General features: G+C 63.8%; 1 protein-coding gene and 1 non-coding gene across 2 annotated transcripts; one reads left to right on the top strand and one right to left on the bottom strand.

Moving 5' to 3' along the window:
- Positions 1 to 23: 23 nt before the first annotated feature.
- R3HDM4 (R3H domain containing 4) lies at positions 24 to 9,484 on the top strand. The gene is made up of 8 exons (XM_064469715.1): positions 24 to 237; positions 3,333 to 3,487; positions 3,665 to 3,783; positions 4,747 to 4,870; positions 5,378 to 5,463; positions 6,764 to 6,849; positions 7,252 to 7,307; positions 8,089 to 9,484. The coding sequence occupies exons 1-8, from the start codon at positions 194 to 196 to the stop codon at positions 8,190 to 8,192; spliced, it is 774 nt and encodes a 257-aa protein (XP_064325785.1). The 5' UTR covers positions 24 to 193; the 3' UTR covers positions 8,193 to 9,484.
- Positions 9,485 to 9,581: 97 nt separating this feature from the next.
- Positions 9,582 to 9,688, bottom strand: LOC135316516 (U6 spliceosomal RNA). The gene has a single exon (XR_010375775.1). It is a non-coding gene; the product is annotated as a U6 spliceosomal RNA (small nuclear RNA).
- Position 9,689: the final 1 nt, after the last annotated feature.

The following is a 9,689-nucleotide window of genomic DNA, read 5'->3' as shown; positions in this document are numbered from 1 at the left end:
GAGGCGGTGCCGGGGGTTTTAAAGGGGCCGCGGCCCCGGGACTGTACCGGGGCCCCGGTTCTGGGGGCTCCCCCCACCCACTGCACCCCCCCCGGGGCGGGGCTCCCGCGGCCCCGCCCCCCACGACGCCACTTCCTGCCGGGACGCGGAGGTCTCGGTGCCGCCGCCTGTACCGGGCCGTACCGAGCGGGTCATGGTGGTGTTGCGGGGCGGCGCGGGCCCTGAGGAGCCCTACCCGTGAGTGCGGGGCCCCGGGGCCGGGTGGGGCGGCTGAGGGCCTGCCCGGGCCTGCCGTGAGGGGCCGCCCGGGGCCTGGCCGCGTCCTCGGCTTCGTTCCTGCCGCCACCGGTGCCCACCGGTTCCGGGGCTCCAAGGGCTTGGAGGGCGCCGCTTCTCCGGTGGGGACCCCCAGAGGGGCGGCCGGGGTGTGGCGGTAGGGCCCGGCTGCCAGGGGCTTTGCCCCCCTCGCAGGGGAGCGCCTGGAGCCGGAGGCAGGAGGCTGTGATGAGGATAATGGGCTAATTATTGTTTACCCCGCCAAAGGTCACGGGTGCTCCCTGGGGACACCGGCACCGGCGGGGCGATGTGCCCGGGGCGAGCCGGACCTCGGTCCCTCGGAGGACCCGCTCCCGGTGGGCGTCCCGCGGCGGGGATGCCCGAGCCCACCGCTCCCGGCCGGGGGTAGCGGGGAGCCCCGAGCCGTGCCGCGGGAGCCGGGGGGCTGCGGGCGGCTCTGCCCCGCGGGGCTTTTTCGGCACCGGTGGCTTTGCTTTGAGTGTCGGCACCGTGTCCCGCTTCCTAAATGATAAATAATAGGAACTGGTTAAAAATTTTCTGGCAAGGAACAAGGGGCTTCTTGTTTCTTGCCTGGAAATGAGAAGTGGAGAAGCTGCTAAACGCTGTGCGGGGTCCCTGGAGCTGCTGGGCCCGTCTCCTGGGGGTCGGGGTTTGCTCTGGTCCCCGGGAGTGAGCGGTGCCGGGGCCCCGCTCCCCGGGGTGACAGCGGCCGCAGCAGCCCGGCCGTGGCTTGCACGGGAAGGGATCCCGACGCTGAAGTTACCGATAAGGGATTGAAAGTGAAGCTCATCCGAGACCAGCTGCTCGCTCCTGGCTGGGTGCCTGACGCTGCAAAGCCCGGCTCTGGTGGCACAGGCGTAAGGTCACCGTCACCTGCGGGTCTCCTGGGTTGGGAGTGAATCCCGCAGCTCCGCGGGGCGGAGGCGGCTGGGCCAGGCAGCGGACGTGGCAGCACAGGGTGCCGAGGCAGGGTGCCAGGCTGGAGCAAGAGGCACCTGCGGCTCAGCAGCCTCTTCAGCTGCTGAGGAGCCGGGGCTGTGCCTGTCCCGAGGCTGAAGCCTCGGTGGGGGATGGGGAGGGCTGGGCTGGGGGGTCCCAGCCGCACTGAGGGTGCTCCCACCCTGGTGACACTTACACACCCATTTTTAACATCTCTTCTTTCCCCCTCCAGCGGAGGCTGGAGGATGAGCCCTCCTCATTGTCCCGCCGCCCTGAGTTAGGGCTCCCCATCTGTGAAAACAGGGTAAATATTTACTGCATGTTGCCTTGGGCTCCTTCTCTTTGAAGGGCCTTTTCTGTGGCGCAGCCATCCCGGGGCCACGCCGGTGAGCCGTGACGGCTCCTGGTAGTGCCAGGCTCGCAGCTGCCGGGCTCTGTGTGCTCAAACCTCTGAACTGGGGCCAGTGGTAAGGTGACTCCATCTATTATTTTTTTTTTTAACCACCTTTGTATCCAAGCTTGATCCATGAGCGCTGGTCGCTGCCTGTTTGCAGCTTGGGTTACAGCTCCCCACCCGTCTATTAGTCATCTCCGGGGATACGTGCATCCCTTCCATTTCCTCCAAGGCCACCTCTGCTGCTGTTTTCTCTCCAGCTGGAAGGGGGAGAGGTGGGTTTTTTCCCCCCCAGCAGCAGAGGCCCCATCGCTGCCCCCGTCCAGGATAAGGGGAGGAGGGGAAATGAAATCAAGGCTTTGGGGCGGATAGCACCTGGCTGCCTTCCCGGGCTGGCGGGCTGTCATCGGGCGGCACAGCCCGCTCTGCCCCAGCTGTGCCAGCGCCTGATTGCGGTGCCGGGTCTCCCCTGAGCCCCAGGGCGCTGGGAAGGAGGGGACAGCAGTGCCTGGCGGGGGCACAGCCCCATGGAAGGGACAAGACTGTGGTGCTGCCATGGCGGGGAGGACAGCTGTCAGCCTTGCAGTGGTGCGGCTCCCCTTCCAGCCCTGCCCCTACGGTCATGTGGGGGTGGTTTGTTTTGGTGGTGTTGGTTTTTCTCCCCCACCTCCTGCTGCACTAAAGGAAATCCACACAAACCTGAGGGGAAGCTGCGATGCAGAGACCTTAGCAAGTGGGCAAAGAACAAGCAAAAAGATAGCGAAACTTCCTGTCTTTGGTGGAGTTTTAGTGAATTTTGAAACCAAAGTGGTTGCGTTAAATGCCCAGTGAGCTGCTTGCTCATCACTTGGTTTAATTTTCTCAAGAAATCGTCTAAGTTTTATGGTCATTCTTAAATCATACATGTCTAATGCCCTGACCATAGAGCTGCTGCTGCCGGGGCTGGCAGGCTCCCTGCCTGTTGCCCGCTCTGGGTGGTGCCGGGGTGGCCGGTGTCTGCTCCAGGCACCGCCGGCTCGTGCCGTGCAGCAGTTGGTGGTGCTGCACACTGGCCGCATCCCCGGAGGATGGAGAACCAGTGAAACCAGCCCTTGCTGGAGCTGGGGAGAGCCCAGCTCTGGGGGGGTGGTGGGGAGCAGCTGCAGCAGCCTAACGGTGTGGAGGGAAGAGCCAGCCCAGCCGGTAACCGTATGGCCAGGGGGGGTGTTACCGCTGCCTTCGGCAATCGGATGATAGGGCCGGCCGCGGAGGCCGCGTGGCGGGATGGTGCCGGCGGCTCCAGCGGCACGCTCTGGCTGGCGATGGCAAACGTGAAGAGCAGCAAGTGTCTGGCTCTGCGGGGTACCTTGGGGTCCCTCCCCAGCCTCTGCAGAAAGGAATATCTTCGTCTTGCCCTGTGTGCTGGTGAGGTTAATTACCCAGAACGTCTAGCCGCTAATGCACAGCTGCATTAAACACACCAGATCCTTGCAGCAAGCTATGGTCCAGCGGCATCGCGTGCCGTGAGGCTGTTAGCAGTGACCGGAGGGGTGCAGGACCCCATGGAGGAGGATGCGGTGCCGATTGCACTAACACTGATGACTGATGCTCTGCCTCTGCCGTTGTCCCCACTCTCCCCAACGCAGCTCCCTGTCCTCGCGCTGCTGGAGCTGCCCTGGGGGTCTCAGGTGGGCTCAGTCCCCTCTGCCCTGTGTCCCTGCAGGAGGATCGAGGACTGCCTGCCCCCGCTGGAGGACTCCCCATCCAAGAGGTTCTCCCCCTCCAAGCGAAAGCAGTATTATATCAACAAGGCCATCCGCAACTCAGACCTCATCCCCAGGGCCAAGGGGCGCAAGAGCCTGCAGAGGCTGGAGAACAGTAAGGATCTGGGGCAGGGTCTGAGCACCAGCGCTTCCCAGGCTGGGTCTCTTCCCCAGAGCAGGTGGCCGCTGCTCCTAAACCCTCCGCTGTGTGGCAAGCGGGTGCGTGCTGGGGGCGCGGTGCCTCTCTGAGGTCACAGCCTCCCATCTCAGGAGCTTTGCTCTTTCCTCCTAGCTCGCTACCTTATGACGCTTCTGGAGCGAGATGAATGTGGGAGCGATGAGGGAGAGCTCACCCACTCCGCCACCCCGAGCATCTTCACTGAGGCCTGTAACAATGAGACCTATGTGGAGGTAGGTGCAGCCACCGCCTGCTCGGGGCTCACCAGGGAGGCCCTGGCGTGGCATTTCTGGCAGTACGTGATGTCCATACCTCAGTCCTCCAACCCGAGGAGCCCTGTGCCTCCCCAGACTGAGCTGCTGAACCCTAGCTCCTGCCCGGTGTCAGAGTCGGGGCTGGCATCTGTGCGCCGGGTGTCTGGCTACTGCTGCGTGTGCCGGGGGAGATCAGGTCCCGGGGCCCCTGGTCCTGCCGTCTGTGTGGTGGGGGGTCTCTGGGCAGATCCTTGTGTGGAGGATCCGCACAAACATGCGGTGTAAGGGCTGGGTCCCGCTCAAAGCCTGGCCAGGCCAGCTTAGTGGAGGCTGCTGCTGCCCCCGGCGGTGCCCAGCGCGCTGCCAAGTGCCCCGACGTACGGCGTTGTACCTGCGGAGCGACTACCGCTGGGTGAGCTGCAGCTCTTCCTCCGAAAGAGGCCCCTTGCCAAACCCCTCTGTTGCTTCACGCTGCCCAACCGGTGTTGCGATACCGGCTCTGTTTTGAAACGGGGCTTGTCTCCTGTTTGCTCAGGGCTCTGGCTGCAGAGCGACCTGCCGTGGTCTGTGTGTGTGCTCTTGGCTCTGCAGAGCTCTTCTCTCGCTCATTCAAGCCAGGCTTAGGAAGCCTGATGTAGACCTGGGTTTGAGGCTGGATTATGCAGATGGGCTGTTGTGTCAGCCCTTGGACTCCCAGTAACTTAAAAAAACACCTTTGTACATTGGCTCTGAGTGTTAAATCTGCACCAGCTGCAGAGCTCTGCCCAGCCCCCTTCTCTCCCCTCTCCGAGCTGCTGTTCCTGCTCTGCCTGGGTCGTCTCTGGGGGTGGGTGGGTGGGGAGGAGGCTCACGGGGTGCCAGGTGGGGCTCCGAGGGTGGCCATGCACCACTGGGTGCTCCCTGGAGACCTCTGCAGTGGGGCCCGGTGGCTTGTGTTGTCAGATCTGGAACGACTTCATGAACCGGTCAGGAGAAGAGCAAGAGCGAGTGCTGCTCTACCTGGAGGAGGAGGCCAGGAAGAAGCACAAGAGGAAGCTGCCCGTCAAGAATGAAGATAAGTGGAAAGGTGCTGGGAGGGGACGCTGGGTGGGGAGAGCCTCTCCCTTTCCTCCCTTGCATGCATTTTGGGAAGGGTGCTCTTCCCCAAGGGCTGCTTCCTGCTCCCTGCACCATCCACTCGTGGCAGGGCCAGGGGATGGCTGAGCCAACACCTCGAGTGCCGCAGCGGAGGGGGTTTGTGCCCGGCAGGCCCCTGTGAGCCTGGGAGGGTTCGTGGGAGTCGGGAGCGGCTGGGGCGATGGGCACAGCAGCAGCTGTCTCCCTATTGCAAACCCCCAAATCTCAGCACCCTCCAAGCGCTACTTTGCTGGGGAGGGTGTTACTGGTCTGGGGGTGACTCTGTGCAGATCCACAGACAAAGGAGGTGGCCAGCTGGGATCCTCTGGGGTGGGCAGGGGGGCGTTGGGCTCCGTCTGAGAGGTGGTGCTGTGTGGCTGCGGCCAGAGCTGTCCCACGGGCGCTGGGGATGTGAGCCGTGTCCAAGTCCCTTCTGTCTTCTCTCCGCCGTCTCCAGAGCACCCTGCCTACACACCCAAGGAGTGCTTCCAGCGCATCAGCCGCCGCCTGCGCTCCACCCTGAAGCGGGGCAGGATCCCCATGGTGAGCCGGGGGCTACTGGGGGTCGGCAGGGCTGGAGCAGGCAGGGCTCCGGCTGCCAGTGCCCCACGTGCAGCTTCGCCCAGAGCCGTGTCCCGAGGGCTGTCCCCTGACTTCGCGTGTGGTCACCGAGCCAGACAAGTGCTGAATTTCAGATGAGCTCCTGGGGAATGTGCTCCGATTCTCGTATGACCTCTGCAGTGGTGGCTGATTGCAAACAGACATTCAGCTCCCTGCGCAGATGGGTTTTCCTGGCTCAGTTCAGATTTTTCTGGTAGTTACAGGACACTTTTACGTGGTTGTTCCCCAGTCTCTGCTCAATGAGCAGCAGGTGATGGGAAATCCAGCATGTTTGCCCACAGGGGCAGCAGTGGAGCCTTTGGGGTCTTTGGAATGGTCCACACAAGGCTATCTGGAAAAACTCACGTGTGTTTTGAAAGGGGTCAAACCACTGAGCAGACAATTAATCCTGAAGGGAGAGGCAAGCATGGCCTCGTGCCGGCTGGCTCGGGGAGCCAAGCTGCCACGCGCAGCCCCTGTGCCCTGCTGCCTGCCCAGACACTTGCTCTCCTGGGCCCTGGAGGTGCCTGGCTTCTTGCTCCCTCTTCTCAATGGTGCTGTTTTCCTGCTCCGTTTGTTTTCCTTGCTCTAATTAGAGTCTCTAAAAACAGCCTTGGCTCCTCCTGCCCACTGGCTTCTGCTCAATTGGTTCTCAAATGAGACTTGCTTCTGCTGCTTGTCTCTGGGGTCATGGTGCTCTGGAGAGCTGTATCGAGCTGATCTTTGCCTGTTGGGAGAAAAGGAGATGCGAGGCACGAGGCTTTCCTGGCTGCCGCCGCTCTGAACATGAGGGGCGATGCCAGTCCTTGGCACGCAAAGCGTGGAGTTGGCAAGGGACGGATTCTGTCCTGCCGTGGGGGCTGGAGAGGGAGTCGTGTCCTCTCCTTGTGCCTTCCTGCCGTCTCGCATCCAGATGACTTGCCTGGGAGCTGCTGGCAGTAACTCCCTGGGAGTCGGAGGCGCCGCCGTGCTGGGGCTGTGCAGACGTGGCAGGGAAAGGCAGTTGTGGTCACAGAGTGCCCGTGGCCCTGCTTGGCCCTGGCCGGGGCAGCACCTCCTCAAAGGCAAAATGTGGGCGCTGCGAGGGGTGCAGAGCGGTGTGTGGGCAGGTGGCTTTGCCAGGGTTGGGGTACACCTGGCGAGAGCCAGTGCCCCTTGCCCGGCTCCTTGCTCTCGCCTGTTGCGGTAGGGTCCGGGCAGGGTCCGCTGCCCTCTCCTCGCTGACAGCCCTTGCTTCTTGCAGGGGACACTGGAGGGCCTGGAGGAGGAGCTGCTGGCCTTCTTCTCTGTCACCCCTCACTCCGTCTACACAGCGCTGATGGACAACAGGTATTTCCCCCCCTTGAGCTCCGCAGGTGCTGCGGCTCCCCACGGAGCCATGCACACCCCGGGTGTGGGGGTTCCCAGCTCACCACGGCCTGAGCCAGCTGCTGTGCACGCAGGCTGCTCTGCCTGGGTCCCCTGTGCGCCAGAGCTGCCGCAGGCTGCAGAGGGGCTCTGAGAGCAAAGGAGACCCCCCTCGGCCAGGCTCGGGTCCCCGGCTGGGGACACTTGCCTGGCCTGGTCCCTGCGGAGCTGCCAAGGGAGGGGGATCCCTGCACAGGGGCTTGCGGCTCTTTGTGCTCCCTGCCTCTGATCTGTGGGTCTGTGGGAAGAGCCAGGGCAGGGCAGCACTCGGGAGATGCTGGTCTGAGACGCGCTGGCGCTAACCCTGTCCCCCATCTCCCCCAGCTTCGAGCGACTCCTGCTCCACGCGCTCTGCCAGTACATGGACCTCGTCTCTGCCAGTAAGGGCCTCATGTTTGTTTGTTCGGTTTTGGTTTTGTTGTTGTTTTCCCCTTCTCTTCATCACTATCTCTCCTCTCCAGCTCGGCTTCTTCCTCCCTTCCTCCTCCCGGCCCCACCTTGTGCTGTGGCTCACAGATAACCCTGCTCTCTTGCCTCCGCTGCCCGAAGCGCTCTCAGGAGCCTCGGCTGTGGTCACGCCGCTTCGCCAGCACTGGCGGCGGGTGGGTGACGTTGGCCGCTGCCGGGGGCTGAAGCCCAGCAGCCAGGGTGATGGCCAGGCCCAGCTCTGCCTGGGGCTGTCTTGTTCACAACAGCGCTGCCATTTCTCCTCTTGTTTCTGGGTCTGGATGCCTCAAAGCGAGAGGCTGCTCGCGGGGCTCTCCCTCCTGCGGCTGCTGCCTCCTCCCGCAGCGAGCGGCCGTGCCCGCACCTTGCCCGTGGGCTTCCCTAGGAGGTCTCGTTGCCAAGGCAGGGGAGGAGAGGCACTGGGCTCTCTCCCTGCGGAGGAGTCTTCGCTGCTGAGCATTTCATTAGCAGCTGCTTGTGGAAAACAGCATGAGCGCACTAATGATGTGATGGGGAGGCTGCGGTGCCGGCAGGGATGCGTGGCGGGGGCTGGGGATCGGGGGGACAGTTGCTGCCTTTGCAGAGCATGGGGGGAACCTGTGCTCGCAACGAGCTGCAGGGAGGAGGGGAGGTAGCTGGGCTGGGAAGGCTGTGTTTGGGACCCACAGCGAGGGGCGATGGTGTGCTAACTGCTCCCTCTTCCCCCCCCGCCAGGTTCGGACATCGAAGGGAAACGTCAAATGAAAGTGAGCAACAAACACCGTGTCTTCCTGCCCCCCGAGCTCCTGCTCTCAGACTATCTGGGGCAGATGAGCTGATAGCCCGAGGGACGCCCTGCCCCTCGCTTGGTGCGCTGAAGGCTTCCTTCATCTGCTCGTGGCCTCCCCCAGCCCCGCTGTCCCCTCAGGTCTGGCCCGCTGCCCACCTCTCCCCTTGCCCGAGCGGGGCGCAGTGGGGACCAGCTCCGTCCTCGCACCCTCCTCGAGGGGCTTGTCCCTCCCCCTCCTCCCAGAGCAGATGCTTGATGGTGCAGAGCCGGGGGCTCACGGCGGCGCCCGGCCGGCTCGGGGAGCAGCGCTGCGCTCCCCTCGCGGTGCCGGGACTGACGCCCGCGGGGCAGCAGGCACCGCAGCCCTGCCGGCTATCGCCACGCTCCAGATCGCAAGGTGTGGGTGAAGCAGGTGCCTATCTGCCGTGCTTGCCCTGCTCCCCGGGATGCAGTGCTGCTTCCTGGCCAGAGCTGCTCTCCCTGGAACTGTTTGTGTGTCTATTTATAGCCCAGATGCTTTTAAAAATAATCAGGCTGGGCCAAACCCACCTCTGGCACTGATGCTCGTGGGGTGATTTCGGTCCAGATTTTTCTGTGGTGAAACAGCTCCTCGCGGCTGCTGAGCCAACGCTGAGCCAGCGGAAGAGCCTCGGGGCCGTTGCGTTCCCGGGAGGGCGGCACTTTGTCCGGCGCCCGCCGCTCTGTGCCCGGGATGGGGCGTTTTGCGGGGGGCTCCAGCCCTTCCAGCCCCCTGGGGCAGGGTGCAGCGTGGGGAGCTCCCGGGCACGCCGGCCTTTCGGCTGTTCCCTTGCTCGCGCGCCAGCCAGCGGCACGTGGACCTGCCTGCGGCACGGGGCGCCGGGCTGTTTTTAAATGTAATATAGCCTCTGTTTTTTAATGTGTGTGTACGTGTGTGTGTGTGTGCTGGAGGAGCGTGGCCTGGCTGCTGGGGCCCCTGTGCTCTTGCTGCTTGCCCACGGCCGCCGTGGGGGTGGATGATGCAGTTTGGGGGTCCCCCCCCATGTCACCGGTGTGTGTCGGGGGTTTGTCGCAGCTGAGGAGCGCTGTGGGGCGGGGGACCATGCCCTGCCCTGGATGCTGCGGGGCTCTGTGGGGTGGCCGCTGGCTGTGTTGGACCCCCAGCCCAGGACCGCTGCGGCAGCACCCCCTGCCCCTGATCACCTGCTGGGGGGTCTTGGTGGGTTGCTCAGGGCTCTGTGAAATCACCAACCGCTGTTAATGGAGGGGACCCCTGGCGCTGCCCGTGCCCCCCGGCACACCCTCGCGTTTGTTTGCGTGACTCGGGCGGGGTTCAGGAACAATAAAGCACGGTGCTCCCAGGCTGCGGCTGTGTCTCTGCGTGCGGAGGGGGCTGGGTGGGGGCCGGGCCGGGGGGACCCTGCGGCAGCGCCCGCAAAAGGGTGGGTGGGCGGCTCCCAAAAATATGGAACGCTTCACGAATTTGCGTGTCATCCTTGCGCAGGGGCCATGCTAATCTTCTCTGTATCGTTCCAATTTTAGTATATGTGCTGCCGAAGCGAGCACG

The sequence above is a fragment of the Phalacrocorax carbo genome, chromosome 19 (assembly GCF_963921805.1).
Source record: "Phalacrocorax carbo chromosome 19, bPhaCar2.1, whole genome shotgun sequence".
Taxonomy (NCBI): Eukaryota; Metazoa; Chordata; class Aves; order Suliformes; family Phalacrocoracidae; genus Phalacrocorax; species Phalacrocorax carbo.
Note: the sequence above shows the minus strand (reverse complement) of the source record. Positions and strands in the feature narration are given on the sequence as shown.

Excerpts from the sequence above, each read along its gene's own strand:
- R3HDM4 (XM_064469715.1), top strand. The coding sequence starts at position 194 with ATGGTGGTGTTGCGGGGCGGCGCGGGCCCTGAGGAGCCCTACCC. Across the intron at positions 4,871-5,377 it reads GAATGAAGATAAGTGGAAAG|AGCACCCTGCCTACACACCC; the intron begins GTGCTGGGAGGG and ends CGCCGTCTCCAG. Across the intron at positions 5,464-6,763 it reads AGCGGGGCAGGATCCCCATG|GGGACACTGGAGGGCCTGGA; the intron begins GTGAGCCGGGGG and ends TGCTTCTTGCAG.